The following is a 21,807-nucleotide window of genomic DNA, read 5'->3' as shown; positions in this document are numbered from 1 at the left end:
TGCAGCTTTTGCAGCTTTCAGTTTTTGCTTATTTTGGTGCATGGCTGGTTTGAAAAAGCTGCATGACCACTATAACCATGTATTTGGAGACAAAAGCAATTCTGAAAATTTAACTGTTCCCTGTTTTTTTTATGTCGTCTTTATTTTCTTTTTTTTCTTTTTTTTTTTTTTTTTTTTTGGTTGTTGTTGTTTTAATGATCATGTTACTCTTGCATTTTGTATTTTCTTTCGCTGCCCAGTCTCCCAGCTACTTTCTCCCAAATTCTCACCACTTAGGGGTGTGCAAAGAACCAGTCCCAAAATACTGCACTGACCAGCGGAGGTTGGCTCAGCTGAGAGAGCTTAGAGCCAAGTTTTTCCTCTCCTAAGTACACTTGGGTTTGACCAGGGCTGGCAAACTAAAGGGATGTAGAGTTACTGAACAGCAACATTCCCACAATCATTCCTTTCTTCAGCAGAAGTGCTGAAGCACTTGCATGCTGTGTGCTGATTTATTCATTCTGGGTTTTTATCATTCTTTAGACTCCAGAAACAAAAATGCTAAAACACAGAGCAAAATTCCAGGATTTTGCACTGCTCCTACTGCCACTCTGCCCATTCCATGTGTGGGATTTCTAAGATTTACAGTTTTTCACTTGTTCAATAGAATTTTCAAACCAATTGAAATTTTGATACTCTGATCAGAACTTTGGAAAAGTGTTTTGTATCTGCTCTGCAGCCTGGCTGTTCCATGGGATTTTCCAGACACTGGGTTTTAAGGGCACTGTAGATTAGGAAGCTGTCAGAGACCACATTTTGTACTGCACCATTCCTGCTTTGAATGCTTCAAACGTTTTTCTCACTATTCCAATTCCAAAACAATCTGGAAGATTTTGGGCATACACTTTTCTGTGAGGAAAGTCACCAAAGACCCATGATCCTGATACAGATGTTGATGAGCAGAGAAAACATGGTTCTGTGGCTCCAGGGCTGGTGTGACCCAGGCCACCAGCAGCTCTGCTCCCCAGGGCAGTTTATTTTATGTTGAGAAGAGCTGCCATAATGCTTTGCACATCTCCAAGTGTCATTTTGGGCACCTTCCATCTGTCATTTTTGTTCATTTCTCTCTGTCTTTCTTGATCTTCTACCATGAAAGCAGACACAGGAACGGCCTCTGTTAGTACAGAATGAAGACAAACTAAAAGAGCAGGAGATACCTACTGAGACAGCCTTTCCCCGGCCAGCAAGTGAAGCAACTCTTCCAAAGGTTTCTATTACAATCCCTGAAGAGCAGAAATCACTCAAAAAGTGTCAGCTATACTCTAGCATTTTTCCTTCTCCACGTATTCCCTTTATGATGTCCTTTCTCCTGGTCATAGCACTGACTGTTTGGTGGTTGCTCTTTCTCTGAGTGGCAACAGGGTCATGTTGAAACCTGAAGACCAAAGCTCCTGAATTTCTGGGCTGTAGTCTCTGCTGCATCTTCTTTGTCCTGGTCTTTGGTCTCCGTAGTTTGCTGTCCCTGGGAGGGACACCCCGTGACTGTCATGTTAATCCCGCTGTATGTCTTTGTGTGGCTGTGATGGGACCTGGCAGGAGTAGCTGTGGATTGCCAGGTCCATTCTGAAGTTTCCTATGGTGCAAAAGCAAATTCTTTGAATTGTGTTCCCAGCTGCTGTGGGAGAGCAGATGAGGGAAGGAAATTCTGAAAGGAGAGTCTGGTTTCCCAAGCCCCTGACGACTACCCATAGGAATTGCTGGATAATTGCTTTTAAGGTTATTGTTTTAAATGTAAGATATTCACAAGCTGAAGAACATTTGACACTGATCTAAAATGTGCTTTACAGTAATCTGCTGAATCACAGAATACTGGAATGGTTTGGCGTTGGAAGGGCCCATAAACATTATCTTGTTCCCTCTCTGCTATGGGTAGGGAACCTTCCCCTGGACCAGGTTGTTCCAAGTCCCATCCAACCTGGCCTTGAACAATTCTAGGCATGGGAATCCACAGCCTCTGTGGGCAACAAGAGGTTGACTCTCTAGGAAGAACATTGGAATCTAATCCATAAGCACTAAATTTCTAGGAAACTCAGATTGGCATTTAAATAAAAAGTGTTCACTGCTCCTCTTGGTAATAATTTAGGGGCAGGGTGTGCTTTTCATTTTCTAGTAGGGGCAACCTGTGACAAAGTATCCCAGATTCCCTCTATACCCCTGTTCTCACATCCAAGAAAATACATAGTGTTACAGGAGAAAACCCATTGCAAGGAGATATTTATTGTAAAGATAGATTTTTTTTTTTTTCTAATTTGAAGGTCTTGGTGCACTTGGGATGTGTTTTATTTAATTTGTGTAGAACTAACTGAGGCATGTTTGCTTAGGTCACAGAGATGAAGTTGCCTGTTGTTTGAGTATTCCCTCTGTTGTCATGTTGACTTAACCACATCAGGACACACATCTAATGTTAAAGCCCTCAATTGTTTTTGACTTCTTTAACCAAACTGTTGCATGCCGGTTGTTTTTCATTGCCTACAATGTAAGTGTCTGGATGATGCTCCCATTTATCCAAGTTATCCTGGCTGAGCTGTGCAGGCTCCAGCCCAGCTGGACTGAGCAGAGCTGGTTTGTGAACTGAGAGAAAGTGGGACTTTGTGTCTAAGGGGTTTCTTTTCTGTAAATAGTAACGATGGGGCTGAGCTCAGCCCCCCATTTCTCCTTTCAGCACTAATTCGTGCTCTCCTGTGTCCACTGGAAGACTGGGCTGGACACAGTCACTCTGAGAACACCCCCTCATGTCATCAGTGGTGGCAACTGCTCCAGCAGCATGGAAGAGAAAGGAGAAGGCCTTTATTACATGGGCTAAAATGAGTGAATATATATAAATAGCTGTATTTATAAGCCTTTCTAGATCTGTATCTATGTGAACAGTATTATTTAGGAAGCTAGCAGATAAATTTGAAGGAATAAGGCAAACATGGCATATGCTATGTGGTCTGAGGGTCCGTGGGTTATCATGAGGCATCTCTTCCTCTTGAGGTACAGGTTGAGGTTCTAAATGCTGTCTCAGAAACTTAGATTGCTAGACAAACCCTTTGTTTTAATCCCACAGGAATCTTTCCAATTCCTCTTGTAACCTGCTCCGATTAGTTCACCAGTTTGTGCCTTTAGGACTTTGTTTTGTGAGGATGCTGACTTTTCATTGGAAAATATTCTTCCCTTTTTAATATACTGCCTTTAATACACAGTCTTCCTCCTTTGGCACTAGGAAGTGTTGAAGTCTGAGGGTTGTTATCCAGGTGTAGTCTGGTTTGAAGGAGGGTGTTGGCTGACTACCTCCCTGAATCCTTGGAGCATGCCTTGGAATGCACTTGGACTCCAGCACATCTGGTGTGGAGTTTAGGAAGATGGAGGTGGGCCCTGGAGTGGAGAGGTGATGGAGGATGCTGGGATGCCATGTGCTGTGCAGAAAATGCAGGGTGGAAGAAGTCAGGGGATGCTTGTAGCTGGCATTCCTTGCCTGCATCTCCTTTCCAAAATAGTAACAGTTGTGATGAGGAGCAGGGATTGTTTGTTCTCCTCAACCTGACGTGAAGAGGGAAGAAACAGGAGTTTCTCTCTGTCATTTTCTGTCCATATTTCCTGGAGTTTGAACACACAGGTGCTTCCTTTCCAAAGCCATTGCTCAGGATCACTGCTTGGCATGCTGCAGTGAGCACGGCTGAGTTTACTGCATTTCTGATCCACTGACAAGAACTTGGAAGCCACACTAGTGGCTTTGGCAAAGCCATGATTTCTATAGCTCTGTCGCCCATTTTCAAAGGACCTGAATTCTAAAACTTTTTGTCCAGAGCAACCTTAGGCCAGAGTGCTTGGGGTGTCTCATCCCAGCAGGATAAGAGATGGGCTCTACTCTACTCAATTCTGTAATGCTTTAATTCAAATGGTCTCTTTCTCTCTTTTTTAATCTTGAGATAAGGCTGGTTGTCATCAGCAAAAAGCCTTGGAAACTTTACATTCTGAGAATGCTCAGGAACATTTTTGTTCCTGAACATACATACCAATTATCACTGCAGAGTATAAAGAAATTGAACAAATGCTTTCTGTGTCTCTGGCAGTTTAGTCACCAGTTATCCATATTCCCCCAGGTAGCTATGATCCCTCCTGACAGAGGAAGGCTGTAACTTAGCAAGAACAGAAACCTTGTCTGTCCAAAGCCCCAGGGATGTGCCCGCTGGGTTAGAGCCCCTTTCCTAGTTGCTCCATTGCTTTTTTCCCTGTTTGCTTGTGATGCAAAGGGAGTGACAGTCCATGGCAATCCACGTAAGGATTCTGTATCCCGTTTGTGCACATTCCATATCTTTGACACCTTGGTGCTCTGGTTTCCCCCTTTTCCCATGATGTCAGCAGAGGATGCAGCATCAAGAGGAGGATTTTGTGAGTCCTGCTGTCATCCCTGTGGCACAGGGAGAGCTGATTTGCTCTAGTGCTGTTTAAAGTCTGAGATTTCAGGGGATCTATAAAGGAACCAGTACATGAACTCTATTTTCCTCAGAAATAAACTTGCTGGGGACACGAGCAGCTCCTGGCTGCCTGCCCTGACACTGGCACCCATTGACACAGAGATTCACACACCCTGTTCAGCCTGGCTTGTGCAGTGCCAGGCTATGAGCAATGGAAAACTGAGTTATCCCTCCTGCAGAGAAGCTGGAAATGTCTGCAGCATGTAGCCTCATCCAGGCTGGCATGAGAAATCATGGTTTTTCAATGTGACCTGCTGCAGAAAATGGCATTCTGGAGACTGGCACACTGGTGATATAGGCAGGATAAGTCTGCCAGCAGTTTTGCTCAGTGTTTTGTGGTGTGGTCACTTAGCACTTTGATGCTTGTGTGTAGGATCCCGTTGGGAGCTGTAGAGGGTTCAGTGCTTCCCATCGTTATATTGATGGTTGGCTCCACACTCCCAGATTCAAGCTCGTTTGGACACCACCTAAAACACACAGGAGTTTCTTGTGCTTTCTTGCTTTAGGAAAAAGCTGAAACACGTATTTTGAAGCAGCAGATGTGCCAGAGCCAGTAGCTTGGAACTCTGATTCAGCTCCAAGGCTGTGCTGGGTGTGGGGCTCTGTGTGTGATGGTACTTGAGGTCTTCATTGCTGTGAAACAACATCCCTTTTTCTTTTTTTGACTGCTAAAAGGGAGCAGATAAATTAGGGTGTTGGCTGCATCTCCTCCCACCTTCTGTCTCACTCGAAGAGTAATGGAAGGTAAGCTGAGGACTCTCCATGGGCAGCTCAGTCAGGGTGGTCTTCAGCCAAGACTGGATGCCCTCTCTTGTGGTTTGTCCAGTAACTAGTGATGACCCTAAAGAGTAGGTATTCCATATCTCCCTCCTATCCTGAAATAATCAGTAGAGGTGGGTTTCCTCAGCGCCAAAGGCAGTAGTTTGTGTTTGGAGGAATGAGGCTTGGCTGTACCACTGGCTCCTGGGAAGGTTATCATAGAATCATGAAATACCCTGAGTTGGAAGGGACCCATAAGGATCATCAAGTCCAGATCCTAATGATGATGGTCAATGTCTTTCATTTCACATCAGTCTTAGTAATTTGTCACTTTGAGAATTTTTTCACTGGTTTAACTGGGTTTTCTTTTTTCCTTGTCATGAGTTGATGGTGCCTGTTCTTACCTACAGGATGAGGGAGGAAGTTTACTGGATAAATTCAGCCCAAGAAAGGGTTATGGATTCATGCAGAGACTTTGTGGTCTGTATTTATTAGTACACTTGAGAACTGGGTGACACTGGAGAACCTGACAGAGGTGATTCCTCTGCATCTTTTGTGGTTTGTGGGGTTGGAGGGAAGGACAGGCCTTGGTTTGAGCCCCTTTGGGATCTTTTGGCAATGGTAGACAGTCCTGTTAGACTAGTCCTGTGGGGACTAGAAACAGTTTCTTTTTTACCTAAAATGCTCTCTTTTAGAACACTTTTTTGGTTTTGTATTTTTTCTCAGATTTTTCTTTGTAAATATGTACATTTATCCATTAATAAATGTTATTGCAAATCAGATCTTTCTTTCCACTGCTTATTAACAAAAAAAGCTATATATGGTCTCTGTTAATGACTTCTTGGACTAACCTTCAGTATTCCTTTCTCAAAGCAGGAGCCGTCAGACTCTGAGTCATTGCTGATGACACTCAAAGTGTAGGGTCTGTTGGACACTCTTGGGTGTGGGTTGGGTGCTCCTGGGGAGAGGGAGTACACAAGGCTGCAGCTCTAAGATATCAAACTGACCAGAATAATTCAGTTGAGTATTAAATCCAGCTTGGTTTAAGACAGGCTTTGTTTGCAGGAGTCCTCTACTAAGTACTTAATGTCACTCTTGCACCTTCTCCCACTTAGCTTTGGAGACTGTGTGGTAGGAAAAATCAATTGCAGAAAGTTGTTTTGAGAGCAGAAGTGAGGCAGGTCCTGCAGAGCTCAGCTACAAGAGCCTCTGTCCCACATGGTGTGTTAATATGGGGACAGAAATGTTCCTTTTTGGTTTTGTAAGTGAAAAAAAACACATTCCTAATGAACTGCTGTTCCTCAGCTCAGTTGAAACAACATGAGCTTCTGGTGGGTTTTTTGTGGTTCAAGCTCAGGTTGTGTTTTGAGGTTGTGTCAAGAGTCAAAATTAAGTCCCAAGTTTTTCAAGATTACAGGAAGGCAGATCTGACTGCTCATAATGCTAGTTCCCGAGATGAGTGTGGCACCGAGGCAGAGCTTTGTGTGACTTCATGTCTTGGTTTAAACAGACAGGTGTCTGTTAAGGAAGGCAGGAGCCTCTCTTGAAATGAAAAATGTAAACCCCTTCCATCTAAATTGTTATAATTTTGAAATTAAGGGGCTCTCAGGCAAAGATATGGGAGTAGGAATTGCAGTTCTTTATTAGGAAAGAAATATATTAAAAAATAAATATAAAAATAAAAATGCAGTAATACAAAACAACACTGCCAGAGTCTGAGCAGGCCCTGTCCCCTGTGGGTCAGGGAGTGGCTCAGCCCCATCCCAGGGGGGCTCAGCCCTCCTGCAGTGCCAGCTGTGCTTCTGCTGGAGCAGGATCTGCACAAGGGGGGAGTTTTCCTTGGAGCTCCAGGGCTGGGGGAGATGGGCCTGGGCTCCTCTGGGAATGCAGGGGGGATAAAGCTGCTCCTCTGGGAATGCAGGGGGAAGGAAGCTGCTCCTCTGGGAATGCAGGGGGAAGGAAGCTGCTCCTCTGGGAATGCAGGGGGAAGGAAGCTGCTCCTCTGGGAATACAGGGGGAAGGAAGCTGCTCCTCTGGGAATGCAGGGGAAGGAAGCTGCTCCTCTGGGAATACAGGGGGAAGGAAGCTGCTCCTCTGGGAATGCAGGGGGAAGGAAGCTGCTCCTCTGGGAATGCAGGGGGCAAAGGCTGCTGTGCTGTTCCCAGGTCAGATTGGATCCAGGTAGGAATGCTTGGCTCCTCCCCTGGGCGCAGCATCTCCCCATGGATGATGGAATTTTCTCAGCCATGCAGGGACACTCAGTGGCCATGGACAGCAGAGATCTCCTGGAGGGAGGATTGGCTGTGGGAGAGAGAAAGAAAAGTGCCCAAAGAGCAGCCGAGCCCTGCCCCAGCTCTGACAGGTGGCAGTAGAATACACACCCCCAGCTACATCTTGCAACCTAAGACACTTCATTTATGGAATGAGGGAATTGGAATGAGCAGCACAAAATTGATGGGATTTATAAACACTGACTTTATCCCCTCTTTTCACCTGCTGCTTCTGCACTAAGGCAGCTCTTGCAATGCCACTACTTTATTCTCTGAGGAGGGTTTTGGAATAAAGAGCCCTTCATGGGAGAGTACCTGTCCTGCAAAAGAGATGGGAAAGGAGACCAGTGAGGGTGGGCAGAGGAATTGTATTTTTAAGTCTTGATCTTGGGGTTGTTTCATGTTGCCAAGACATTGATGTAGTGTTTGGAGGTGATTGCTGTGTGTTGTGTAATATATTGGATTCTTGTTAATGACAGAATTTAGTCTTTTGAAGGTTTGAGCACACTATGTGTTTTCTAGCATTACTTCTACTTTTGGTCAAAATCTCTTTTATTTGTCTGTCATTTGAGTAGGCTGGTCAGGATGTTCTGATCAGATCAATGGCAGTGAGAAAATCCACTGAAAACCACAAATCCATAGGTAATGTCCATCCTTTTCATTGCCAGGGTGTTTTGAACAGCTTCTGAACATTTTTAACTTTTATCTTAAGGCAAAGCAGTTTGGTAAGGCAGTGGTGGGTACTGTAAAATAAGGATCTCTTGTTTTCTGCTTTATAATACTTTTTATCTAAGTGCTTTGCCAGCTGTGAGATTGAGCATCAGTTGATCTGGGAGCGCTCTCTGGTGAGTGTGGTTTGCTACAAAGCAACATAATCTCCTTTTGCATCCCTAGACAGTCGCACCAACTCTGTGAGCTTCTGTGGATCCTTGTTTGGGGATAACCTAATAACAGTGTCAACAATTCCGTTGCCATGCTGGAAAATAACAGGTCTGGGAAGTATTAACCAGCTGGGATACCTAGCATTTCATGTGGTGGTTGTAGGCAGTTACTGTGCACTACAACTTCATGGTTTTAGCAATTTTTATTTAATAGTAAGTAACTGGCAGCTGACATAAGTTCAGCACTCCTTGAGTTTTCTGCAGGATAGTAGTCTGATTTGGGATGGGAATAGTGAAATATTCAACAGAAAGAAGCAGCAGCATGAAAAAAAACATACACTCTGACAACACAGGGCAGCTGAATCATACAAATAGATCCTGATCCAAAACAGCAGAGTCTTAAAAAAATGCAAGCAAACCAATTTATACAAAACCATTTTTTGAGAAAAATAAATTCTTTTGGCCACTGGTGTCAAACATGAAATTAAGCCTGTTATTAATTTATCCCCAGTCTGAATTATTGTGTGTCACTTCATTGCAATGCTTCAGCTGTATCTTCAGAAGCACAAAGATTTGTATTTCAAGGATGATGCTTTAGTTGCATTCATGTCTGGGTCAGTTTGTTTCTTCTGGGGCATTGCATCCTCTCCTGTATTTAACTTACTCTGTGTTTGACTGCTTTGTGCTTGATTTAGGCCTCACTGGTTTGGGGCTATGTCCCTGGAAATAAGTAGCTGGCAGTCCAGGTATCTGTCAGGTTGCCAGGGTCTCAAGGTGAGCTTGGAACTCTACAAATCTAAACCCTAAACATAGGTGTGCTTTGGCATTTGCAATTTAAAACAAATCTTGATAAGATCAGAATTTGTGACAAATGCTGAAATTGCTATGGGGGAGTTTTACATAGATAACTTTATTTAGAAACAAATACCTTCCCATTAGTTTATCTTCTTAATAATAATAAGTGGAATAGGAAGGCAAGGCAAAAAGTGTTTCTGACCAGTTGATCTTATCAGGATTTCATTCTGTCTTTCCAGCTTGCATGTTTGCTGCTGCACTTGGCTCTACTGGTGATGAGAATATATGTGGCACAGGCTTCATTCCAGCTCTCCCTTCCTTTTTGCATCTGTCATACAAGATGCTTCCAAAATGCAGATTATTTTATCTGTCTGTGAAAGGGAACTGGGAGGTTGTTTTGACTGTATACAGATTTTTGCCTTTTAAATACATCAGTGTTTGTGTAGCTGCTTAATCTTCTTTCTTTTATCTGTGATTCTCCTGTTGGCTGAGTAGTGCTCCAACTCTTACATAAGGAAATCTCACTCCTAAGGCATGTTCCATTAAACCCCAGAAGATGAGCTGTGTCTTCTCAAGGTCCCATGAATAATTTGCAAGGTTTAGCAGCTATAATTAAGGGAAGGTCAGCATATTGGCAGTATATAAATTCTAGTTTTAAGCCAACAAGACATGGCTGTCCACAGCTGAAAACCCCATTCATTTTGTGGAATATTGCAATGTAGAGTCTTGGGTTAGGAAATGAGGGTGGGATCTGGGTATTGTACTGTGGAATATCCTGAGTGGGAAGGGACTTGCAGGGATCATCCAGTCCAGCCCCTGGCCCTGCCCAGATCCCCCAACAACCCCTCCTGGGCATCCCTGGGGCTCTGGCAGCCTCGGGGCCGTGCCCATTCCCTGGGCAGCCTGGGCAGTGCCAGCACCTCTGGGGGAAGAACCTTTCCCTGAGCTCCAGCCTGCTCTGCCCTGGCCCAGCTCCAGCCGTGCCCTGGTGCTGCCCCTGTCCCAGGGCAGGGATGGGAGCTGCCCCTCAGGAGGAAACTGCAAAGTGCCTTGAGGTCTCCAAGCTTCTCCATGTTTGGAGAAACATGTGGAAGTGGGTTTGGATCAGAAATAGCCTTTCCCTGTGAGCACAGTCTGACCTGCCCATCTCAGTGCTGATTGTTCTCCCTCCATTCCTATTAAATACATTTTGCTGAGCAATATCCCAACAACTTAAGCACAAGAGGCTGGAAATTCTAATAAATAGAAAGCTTACAGCTAACCTGTCTGCAACATAAAGAAGCAGAGAACTGAAAAATACCATGAGAAATGGGGGAAGAGTAATTTCTTGAAATTATACTTTAAAATAGTATATCCTACCATTGAGCTGTGCTGTGAGAGGAGGTCAGTCAAAGTGAAAGTCTCTGGGGTATAAAAAATGTATCATACCAAATAACTCACAGGCTTCAGGCCTCACATTTTAAACACAAATTACAGTTTTTTGGTTGCCTAGGGAATCTTGTTAGAAAGTGAGGCAACAGTTTCAAGGAGTTAAAAGCAGAATCAGGGAATGGTTTTGGTGGGTTTAGTTGCCCATGGAAGTTTTGGATGTGCACAAGTCTCCTCAATACACTGATACACTGAAATTATTCCAAACTGAGCAAAAAGCATTTAGCGGTGTCTCTTCCTCTTGGTGCAGAGAGTTGTTTTCTTATTACTTCCTTAGAATTTAGGAGAGTGGACTATTAATGTACCAGGAAGGCTGTGTCAGTAAATGCACTGAGTACAGCACAGAGGTTTTCCAGTGTCCCGCCCCACTGTTGCATGTGTTACTGGAGATGTGATATATGATAAGAACCTGATGTTTTGCCTTGATGCCTTCTGACCTCCTACTCTCCTTAACTCCCTGCTCTCTTTCTCTCTCTCTCTCTCTGGCCTTTTTTGTCTATCCATTTCTTTTTAGAAAATGAGTGACTTTCTCTCCCAAGAGGATGTGGCTGCAGTGGCAGAGTGGAGCAGTTTTAACACTGGCTTTGCATGGGAGGGCTCAAGGCAGTCGGTAGTTTTTAGTGAGACTCCAGTGCCACCCACCTCACAGCCTTCTGCCAGCTGGCACTTTGGTGCTTCCTCCCTAAGCAGCGAGGAGGATGAGGAGAAAGAGGAGGAGGAGCAGGAGGAGGCGGTTCCCAGCCGATCCGCCAGCGAGGAGGACCTGACATGTGGAAAGGGGGTTTGTGTGGATGTGGAGAAGGACTCGGAGCTCTCTGAGCTGGAGCCCCCACCCAGCCTTGCCACACTTCCCTGGCAGCTCTGGGGAGGAGAGGAGGAGGAGGTGGCAGAGGATGGTGAAGACAGCTTTGCCTTTAGAAAGCCACATGGCGAATATCCCAACCCAGATGCTCCTAACAGGCTGCTGGAGCTCATTCGCTGCTTCCAGGTAGTGAGCCCAGCTCCTGCACCCCACGCCCCAGCTTCCTTTGGAGTGGGAACCCAAACACTGCAGCAAGCAGATGCCACAGACCCGCATAGGAGTTGGGTTTGCTTGGCTTGGACTTGTGCTTGGAGCTAATGAGCTGGTGAATCTCCCACAGTCAGTGCAATAAACCCCTCTCAATTTATCTTTGAATTAAATATGAACCACTGTCAATTTGTCTTTGCATTAAATACAAGTCCCTCTCAATTTATCTTTGCATGAAGTACAGTTGCCACAGTGCAATGCCCTTTGCTCTTCTTGGATTGAAGCATCCTGTGGCATTCCCATGAAAAGGCAATATTTAGGCTCAAAAATAATGTCATTTTAGCTCCTTAAGGAGTTTGCTGGCTCCAGCTGGACTGGCAGCTGACTCTCAGCACAGCAGAGCAAATTTGAGGTGCTGTCCAGTGTGTCCCTTTATGCTCCCCACTGTGGGAGGGATTTTTGCCTGCTCCAGTGTTGTTGCTTTTGGTTCAATAGATGCCTGTTTCCCCCTGATGATCGCAGTGGCATCTGGCCGGGTTGGGGATGGTGGCAGAAATCGAGCTCTCTGGGAAAGCAGTGGCTCTGAACTCACTCTGTCTTCTTCTGGATAATCATCAGGTGTTGGAATAACTGATTTCTCTCCACCCTTACTTTTCTTCCTGTTTTATCTGACATTGATTTAATAAAAGTTAAAGATTTGATGAGGATTTTTCATAACACAGGATTACTCTTGAGGTCAGGATAAAGCTACTCAACTGTGGTAAAGTCTTTGTGTGCCCATGGTTGGTGTTAATCCTGACACTGGCATCAGCAGATGAGGGTCATCTTCTCCTGGCAACTGGCAATGAGCTTCTGGTAATTAGAAAGTTAAGAATCAGTGGAGACAGTGTCTGTGGTATTGTGACACACCTGTTAAACCCTTAATGCCTGGTTTGGGCTGACCAGAGTCCACAGTGTGGGGAAGGGCTGGAGGATTTTGCTGTCTGTCTAATCCTCATGCCTGATTGCTGCCCTCGGAGCAGTGTGTTGTTCCAGACACTTAAACCCAAAGATTTCCAGGCTGACCTTGGTTCCCACAGTACTTTTATCAGATCAGTGTCAGAGCACTTGCCAGCAGCCCAGTCAGGATGTGGAGATGGGAACTAGCTGTTTACAAGATGTTTTTAACCCTGTCTCACAGCCCCCGCTAGTGAAGACACAGACTGTCACCATCTCTGATGTGTCCAGTGCCGTCAAAAGTGAAATTCCCACAAAGGAAGTCCCTATTGTCCACACAGAGACAAAGACCATCACCTATGAAGCTGCACAGGTAAGGTGTGTCTGATAAATTTCCCAGGGGCTTAATTAAACCCAACTAAACATTTTGTTTCCAAATCCTCAGGATGAGACAGCAGCACCTGCCTGTCTGCATGTCTGGGTGCAGCACAGGCATTAACTGATACTGTGGACATTATTTCCAGATGCATCTGGTATTTTTAGGGGAACAGTGGTTTTGCTATCCCTGAAGAGTAATTATTTTTTCAAGATGTGCTTGCAAACAGAATTTATCTTCAGCCACTGGTGGCTTCAGGATGTGGCTCTTTCTGTACAGAGTTAACCTGAGTTGGCCTTTTTTTCTGCAATAAATGACTTGTTTTGTTTTCCCAGATCACCCAAAGAAGCTGTTTATGCCTCTTCAGAACTTGGTTTATAAATTATTTGGTCATCCTTAGGTTTCAAGACTGAAATGGTTGTTAAACACCAAATGTTTTTTATAAAATGAAACCTCGGTGTGTGTTGACTGGAAAGTAAAAATCTTAGTGGAACAATCTTATGAAGCAGAGGATATGCAGATATGGATTCAATGTTGTTTTAGAAGGTTTTAATCACAAAATGGCAGGATGGTTTGAGATGGAAGGGACCTAAGAGTTTACCCAGTTCTAGCACCCTGTTGTGGGCAGGGACACCTTCCACTATCCCAGACTGTTCCAAGCCCTGTCCAGCCATGGACACTTCCAGAGATCCAGGGACAGCCACAGCTTCTCTGGACAATCTATGCCAGGACCTCCCCACCCTCCCAGGGAGCAATTCCTTCCCAATCTCCCATCCATCCCTGCCCTCTGGCAGTGGGAGCCATTCCCTGTGTCCTGTCCCTCCATCCCTCTCCAGCTCTCCTGGAGCCTCTTTAGGCCCTGAAAGGGCTCTGAGCTCTCCCTGGAGCCTTGTCGTCTCCAGGCTGAACACCCCCATCCCTTCCAGCCATTCTTCATGTATTTGAAATTTTGGAGCCTGTGTTAGCTTGGCTTTGCCATCACTGTGGTTGTCAGCAGCAGCCTGTGCTCTGCTGTTACAGTGAAGTGACTGCAGGAATCTCATGATTGTATCATTTGGGATTCCTAAGGAATGCTGTGGCTGCTCTGCATCCTCCCAGCTGCAGCACCAGAGAGATCATTCAGACAATGGTGGTGAGCATTGCCCTTGCTTTCAGCAAGTGTGTAGGTGAATGGAGGAGTTTTGCTCTAACTGGAAAATGGAAAGGAAAAGTGATCTCTCCAGGGCTGGGATCAGTCAGCCATGTGTGCACAGGATGTGATGTGCCATGAGATCTCTTCCAAACTGTGGAAAATGGTCCCACCTTGTGGTAATTCCAGATATTGTCCCAGTGCTGAGCAAGGATGCTGCCCAGTGGGGACATGGACAGCACAGTCAGGATGAGCTGGCCAGGATAACTTAAGTTTGGGATTTTTGGCAGACCTTGAGTGGTTAAGTCAGGGTGAAATCCAAGAACCAGCTCTAAAAGTTATTCCTGTTTCAGCAAATTTCTGGACGTTCTTTGCTTCTGCAAAACATGAAGTGAGGGATGTGCAAGGTGTTGTCAGGAAGGAGGAAGGGTGACAATTACCTTCTGAATAAGATTGTGCTCTTGGCTTTGTTGATCTCCATGGATGGAGGCAGGTGGAATTTGGGATTGATGTCTGTGTTGGTCTCCTGTCATGGTTCAGGCATGGATGGTATGACTAGCACTGCTGGGCCAGCAGCATGCTCAGATTTGGGTACATCCCCGTGCCCCCGGTCTGAGGGGTGTCACATGTCCTCCCTGAAGGATCTGTGCTTTTCCAGCCTTAAAACATAGGGACTTTGAGCTTTCAGAGACCTCCCCAGCTCATGTGCACCTAGGCACAGGTTGACTTGTGTCTTGTACACGATGGAGCTGCTGTCCTCAGATTGTCCTCTCTCTGGCTCTGGTCATGTGGGGCCTTTGCTTCTGTCCCCATTACTCAGGGACTGATGGTCTGTTCTTGTGTCCCACAGACAGATGGTGGCAATGGGGATTTAGACCCTGGCATCCTGCTGACTGCCCAGACCATCACTTCAGAAACCACCAGCAGCACCACCACCACCCAGATCACCAAGGTAACACCAGAGAGCCCCACAAAACACCAATTTAACCAACAGCCTGATGGAGAGAGCAGGGATGAATGAGGGAAAAAAAAATTCTTGGACGGTCCTTTCAAATACACGATTAGTACCTGGAGCAAAGCACAAAGGCTTCAGTTCTGCCTGTGTTAAATCTGTGGACTGTGCATTAATTGCAGCACAGTCTGGACATTGACTCTGACTATCCTGTGGGACAGCAGGAAGAGCTGTACTGTGGGGATAAGTTCTTCCCTGGTTCAGTTGTAAAAAATAACTCTTTGACAGTTTTTCCTTGAGCAGCAGCAGCTTCCCCTGTGACTCTAATGCTGGGTACAACAGCACTATTTGGTGACACTATTTTTGGATACCATCTTTAGACAGGCAGCCCCAGTGAGCTCAAATGTCTCTGCACTTTTATACTAACAGCAGCTTTTCCTTCTGTTCTAGACTGTGAAAGGTGGCATTTCAGAGACACGGATTGAGAAGAGGATTGTCATCACAGGAGATGCAGATGTAGACCATGACCAGGTAGGAGCATGGATAAGATCCAAAAGAGTTTCCCAGAGTTGGAAAAAATCAGTCAGGCTGCCTGTTCAAAGACAATGTGACCAAAAAATGAACTAGGGAAATTTTACTGGGGTAGAGATAAAAGTTCGTATTTTTGTAAGTTGTGGCTGCTCCATCCCTGTAAATGTTCAAGGCCAGGTTGGACAGGGCTTAAAGCAACCTGTCTAGTGGAAGGTGTCCCTGCCCATGGCAAGGGCTGGAATGGGATGAGGGTTTAGATCCATGTCCAATCAAGCTATTCCATGTCAATAATAAATTCCTTTTTGACATTAAGCAGCTGAGCCAGGAAAGCTAAATTGTATGATGAACAGCAAAGTTTTGATTCCAGAATTGTTTTGGACAGTTGTAGGTTTTTTTTTAAAAATCCATAAAAATGTGAAATAAAAGTTTTCTTTGACATCTGGCTGATCTGCATTCCATTTCCCATAACTTTGAAGCACTCTTGCTATTCTGTAGTGCCAGAAGTCATTTCAGAGCACTTAGCACCTGTGTTACATCTCTTTGGCTTTATACGAAACCTTTTTGATGACTCAGCCTCATTGGCCTCTTGCATGTGTTGGAAGTGATGATTTTGTCATCAGAGAATTATACTTTCAATTTAAATTTAGTCACAAGTATCATGGGGGTGGAAAATATTCTTATGACAAGATCTAGTTTATTAACTCCAACAGAAAATGTCTGAGATGTGCCTATCACACTTGCTGGAAGAATAAGGAGGTTATGCTTAATTGCTCTCATCCATCTTATGCCATGGGGCAGTGGAGAGATGGGGGTATTCTTCAAATAGTGCTTTTCCTTTCAGAGATAATGTATTAGCAATAAAAGTCACCAAAGTATGTGGCTGAAGTCTTGGGGGCAGTGTTTGGTACCACAATTTAAGACCCAGAACTATTAGAGAGATTCAAAAGGAAGCTCTGAAGATGGGGAAGGATCAGGAGGGGCCATAGAGGGGGTGGCTGAGGGCACTCGGTGTCTTCAGCTGGAGCAGAGGAACTGAGGGCAGAGCTCTGTGGGCTCTGCAGCTCCCTTAGAGGGTGCTGGCACTGCCCAGGCTCCGCAGGGAATGGGCACGGCCCCAAGGCTGCCAGAGCCCCAGGGATGCCCAGGGTGGGGTTGTTGGAGGGTCTGGGCAGGGGCTGGACTGGACTGGACTGGACTGGACCGGACCCCTGTGGATCCCTTCCAACTTGTGATTGTAATTTTCCTGTAATTCTATTAAGTGCATCTACTTTGCTTTTTTACACCCTGGAGTTAGAAGAAGGTACTTGTGCCCTTGGGGATGGTGGATGCCATGCTCTGTCACTCTGACATGCTCTAACCCGTGCTCTCCCATGCTGTCCCTCAGGTCCTGGCCCAGGCGATCAAGGCTGCCAAGGAGCAGCACCCAGACATGTCGGTGACCAAAGTGGTTGTGCACCAGGAGACAGAGATTGCAGAGGAGTAGTTGGGCTGTGTGAGTAGAGACCACCTCAGGTGAGGGCAGGGGGTGATTGTTCTCAGTGCACAGGAGATTTGGGTAAAGAGGGTCAGCGTTGAAGTAAAATGATCATTGTTCTCTGCTGAGTCCTGCTCAGGCTGTTCCTGTTAGATCCGTGGAGGCTGATGAGGCAGTCAGAGACAGCCTAATCCTGTGGAAATGAGCCCAAATGGGTTAAAAGCTACACAGCTCTTGCCATGAGGCTACTTTGCCTTCCCAAATATCCATGATGTGCTGAGAGCACATGGAGCAGCTGTAGGCCCATGTCAGTGCCCAGTAACCCCCGAGCTGGACCCCAAGCTTGCCTGGAAATCCCGTTTCCTGCATTTTTTATAAGTTTGGGAAGGAGCTGCTAAAGGAATCCTGGAGCTCTGACTGTGCCTCAGTGCTTTAAAGGCCATCCTGCCCCATGCCACTGATCATAGAATCCTGAAATGGTTTGGGTTGGATGGGATGGTAAAATTCATCCAGTCCCACCCCTGCCATGGGCAGGGACATCTTCTATTATCCCAGGATGCTCCAAACCCTGTCCAACCTGACCTTGGACACTTCCAGGGATCCAGGGGGTAGCCACAGCTTCTCTGGGCACCCTGTGCCAGGGTCTCACCACCCTCCCAGGGAACAATCCCTTCCAAGTATCACATCTAACCCTGCCCTCTGACATTCTTGTCCTGTTGCTCCAGACCCTTGTGCAAAATCACTCTCCTGGGTCCCCTTTAGCCATCTCTCACCTGCTACTGGTGGTAACTCACCTGAATTCAGTTCCCATCCACTTCAGGGAGGCAGATTCCTATCATCTCCAGCATGCTGCTGTTGGTAGTGAAATCTACCATCTTCCTCTCTTGCTAGGAAATGTTCCTGCCTGCTACAACACCAGGAAAAAGAAACCCAGCAAAACTACCAAGAAACTACCTGGAGCACAAAGACCTCGGATTTCAGACTTGACACTCAGAGACATTCATGTCATTTATTAAGAGTTGTGCTTTGACATTTTACTTGGGATTTTTCCAGAGTCCACTAGATCCTATTGGATATAGGGTTTTGTTTTGTTGGGGTTTTTTTATATATATTGCAACAGAGATATGCCATATTTCTAACTTCTGAAATACTTCTAATATTTTTTACAGGTTTTCAGTTTTGCATTCCCTCTCACACAAAGCCTCTTCAGACACAGAATCCCATCTCACAGGGCTCCAGGGCTCCCTGTTTTAACTTGTATTCCATCTGCCTTGTCAGGGATAATGGAGCTGTTCCATGCATATTCCCAGTGCGGGATCTGTATGCGCCTTCACAAAGCCGTGGGTCCTTCTTCCAGGAGAGTCAGTTTAGAGTCAGACTTCATGCAGCACTTCCGATTGTCTCCAGCTTATTTTTGTAGCTCTGGAGAGCTCCAGTCCTGCTGCGACCCCTGGGCTGCTCTGAGCTTCCTCCCCACTGGGTTCCAGCCCTGACGTGTGACCACAGTAGGGTTTTGTGGTGTAGCCTATGCACTCATCTGAATAGTTGACTAGCTTTAAGGAATACTGGAAGTTGCTTCAAGTATCTTATACTGTGAATTTTAGAGCGTTAAGAGGACTGTGGTAGCATCTCGCCTTCTTCTTGTGTGTCTCTGCTGAGTGCTCCCCAACCATTTGTGTTTCCTAGGTGCCATTAAATTAAAAAGCCCTTAGAAGTGTGTGTTTAAGGTGTTTGGACTCAGGATGCTATTAAGGTAGGCTTATGCAGCATTCACGGGAACTGAGCTTTTCAATGTCATAGTTTTTCACTTGTTTGTGTTCATAATTTTTAAATTAGGGAGGGGTTTTTGTTTTCTTTTGTAAGTCATGGGTTGGTTTTTTTTCCTCCCCTCACAGTGCTGTTTAAAGCTGAACACGTTACCCATTTCCCAGAGCGTGTATCCTATTATCATTTAATGTAAACTCCTTTAGACAATTTTTCCTAGGCCTGCAAGCTGTATTTGGAGAGGCTGAACAAGGAATTTTAGGAGGTGTCAGGTGTTGCTGGTTGTGATAGAGCCAAACCACATGGGAAGTGTTGATGTTCTCTCTTCCACGCTGGCCTGTGGGTCTGGATTTGGTTTCATGACCCCCCTTGCTGGAATGAAACATCAGGGTGATTGTCTGAATTTTGAGGCTGAGCTTACAGACCCCTAGGGCAATCTCCAGCACAGAGGGGGTGATGCAAAAACACGATTTCAGGGGCTGGATGTGCTCTCACTGCTGCTCTCTAAGCTTCATGGGAATGTTCTTGCCTGGTTTGTCCTTCTATCATTTAAATTCAAGAAGCAAAAAAGCAACCAAGCTCTGTAAAGAGTCTGCCCAGACACTTGTGAACACTTTAGTCCACTTGAGGTTGTGATTTTATTTGTTTTTCATGTACAAATATACATATATATATATATAGTGTGGCACAGTGGTAGCTGAGGGCAGGGAGTGTGCTGCTCCTCAGGTGAGGATGGGAAAAAATGGCAATGAAGATAAAATCTCTCCAGTTTTAAATTTAAATCATGTGTTTCAGAAGTCACTGGATTTAGCTCAGGCTGCAATGAATTCACTGTTCAGCTGCAACTGGCCCTGGAACTATATTGGGGCTGGTGCAGCTTCTCAGCTTCAGGTGCAATTTTAAATAAGCTGCCAGTATTGATTGGAGACTGCTGGAGGTGCTGGATTTTGGTTCTATTTGAGACTTGCTGGCCCTGGGTCCTGCTCAGCTTCCAGCCTTCCTGTGCTGGCAGCTGCCTCTGGGCTGCTCTGGTGCCTGGGATGCTCTGCCTCCCTCAGGGCATCATGCTCTGGGGATTTAGGGAGTCCTGGGCTGTAGTGCAGAGATTAAGTCTATCCATGTCTGAAAAGCTCTTTCCTTCCTTATTCTGCCACACTGGCCCTGGAAGAGGTCTGAGTCTCTGCTGTTCTCAGCTTAGTTGGGTAATGCTTACCTTAAACACCCATCATGCTGTGCACCCTCTGTCACTGTCCTTTTTCTGGGAATTGAGTTCTTTGCTGCTTCCTTCTCACTTGCAACAGACACCTGAAGAGTGAAGGGGCACGTGGAGCAGTGGCTGAGAGGATTTCTGGGCTTTATCAGGCAGAGCCAGCATGGCGAGTTTGTCCATAGCACTCAAAGGTACTTGGCTGTCAGGAGAATTTAGCAGACTGTGGTCCGTGGGTGTTCCCTTGGGGTGTCCTGTGCCCTGAGCACAATGAGTGGAACAAAACACCCCAGGGGGTTTCTGGGGTGAGAAACCTGCTGGCAGGAGAGGTGGTTCCTTTCCAAAAGGATGTGGTCACTGTTGCTGCAGATATCCCTTGTTAAAGGGCCTGTAGACTAGAAAAACCCTATTTTTATTTTTTTCCTTGGATTTTGAGTGGCTATTTCCAGGTTGTCCATTTTCACACTTCCCCCTGCTGAGTTCTTGTTTCTCCTGGAGTAATTCAAACCAGTCATGGCCTCATGTGCCCTTTGCCATTGCCTGCTGTCTGACCTCAGGGGTTTCCAGCCCCACTCCTGCCAACACGGTGCCAGAGCCCAGGAGCTGGACAGGAGCCTGGGAAGAAGATAAAAGCAGAAGCTTCTCTCACCCTCAGCCAAGGCCATGGTGGAGCTGCCCACTCCCACTTCTGGTGGGATTTAAAACACTTGGCTCTGAGTGTGCTGTGTCAGCTCTAGGAAAAAAACAGCTAAGTAAGGTCTATTTATATGAATCTTCCCAGCTCTTCCCACTCCACAAATTCACCCAGAGACTGTCTTGATTGTATAATATGCATTATATGGAAGCTATTTATATATGAATGAATGTTTTTATAGAAAGGAAGGCAAGGAGCTCTTGTTCTTCTCCATTAAACTGGAATGGCAGCTCTGGTTGCCCAGTAGCAATCCCTGACCAACAAGAGATGTGTTGGCAAAGGACTGACTGATTTCTGGTTTTAATAAACTGTGGTTTGCTGATTTTCCTAATTGTACAATTACCTTAAGAGGTGGTAGCATCCCAGCCTTAGAGATGAAACTTGTAAAAAACAAAAAAATAAATTATTTAGTTGAGAAGATGAAGGAGCTTTGTAAAATTTTTTAAGGCAATTGTGAATCATCTAGGTTAGGCATTTACACTCTTTATAAAAATAGGAGCTTTTAAAAGTTGGCAAAACTTTCTAGATCAACTAGTGATGGGAGCTGTTATTTTGGATTTTCATAGTGAATCAAAGGGAAAGTTGCCATAGTGTTTAGGCAGACCTAAATGTTCAGTATTGCTTCTTGTATTGCATTTTTCAATAAATCTTCAAACAAAATTCTCTCCCTGGCACTGAATTCTCTTCCTCCTTCTCGCCTTCCTCCAGGTCTCTCTCCTTAGCCTGGCTTTATGGTGACTTGGTTTTACTAGCCTAAACCAAAGTCCCCAAATGTAGCTACGATGGTGCCAAAGCTCTTCCAGCCCTGGGCCAGCATTTCCCTGCACTCTTGGTGCCTTCAGGCCCTTTAAAACAGTTCCCGTTGTGGTCACATGTGGGACCAAAACCTCCAGAAGGGCCAGAAGCAATTCCCAGAGTTCCAGTTTGCCCCAAAGAAGCATCCCTTGATATAAAACCTTCCTTTGAGCTGTAGAATTTGTGGTGAGCCCAGTTGAGGTCTGTGCTCAGCAGCTGCTGCCCAACTCTTAAGTAAGTGTGACTCAACTGGAGTGGGGGGAAATGTCAAATCCATTGATATTTTGGTCCTATTTTTTTTTTTTCTG

At 45.5% G+C, this 21,807-nt stretch overlaps 1 protein-coding gene across 31 annotated transcripts in view; it reads left to right on the top strand.

Annotated features, from left to right (window-relative positions):
• Positions 1-21,364, top strand: part of EPB41 (erythrocyte membrane protein band 4.1) — a 94,030-nt gene extending 72,666 nt beyond the window's left edge. For 20 of the 31 annotated variants that reach the window (XM_085559937.1, XM_085559938.1, XM_085559926.1 and 17 more), the window contains 7 exons: positions 8,323-8,373; positions 11,147-11,620; positions 12,822-12,950; positions 14,933-15,034; positions 15,485-15,565; positions 16,950-17,077; positions 17,931-21,364. In XM_085559937.1, coding sequence (XP_085416063.1) covers positions 8,323-8,373; positions 11,147-11,620; positions 12,822-12,950; positions 14,933-15,034; positions 15,485-15,565; positions 16,950-17,048 — 936 coding nt within the window. In that variant the 3' untranslated portion in view covers positions 17,049-17,077; positions 17,931-21,364. Of the gene's footprint in view, positions 1-239; positions 6,039-8,322; positions 8,374-11,146; positions 11,621-12,821; positions 12,951-14,932; positions 15,035-15,484; positions 15,566-16,949; positions 17,078-17,930 lie in introns of those variants that run through there. The other 11 variants (XM_085559943.1, XM_085559919.1, XM_085559918.1 and 8 more) reach the window with 7 other exon arrangements.
• The last annotated feature ends 443 nt before the right edge of the window (positions 21,365-21,807 follow it).

The sequence above is a fragment of the Lonchura striata genome, chromosome 23 (assembly GCF_050655825.1).
Source record: "Lonchura striata isolate lonStrDom1 chromosome 23, ASM5065582v1, whole genome shotgun sequence".
Taxonomy (NCBI): Eukaryota; Metazoa; Chordata; class Aves; order Passeriformes; family Estrildidae; genus Lonchura; species Lonchura striata.
This window is presented reverse-complemented; position numbering and strand designations above follow the sequence as displayed.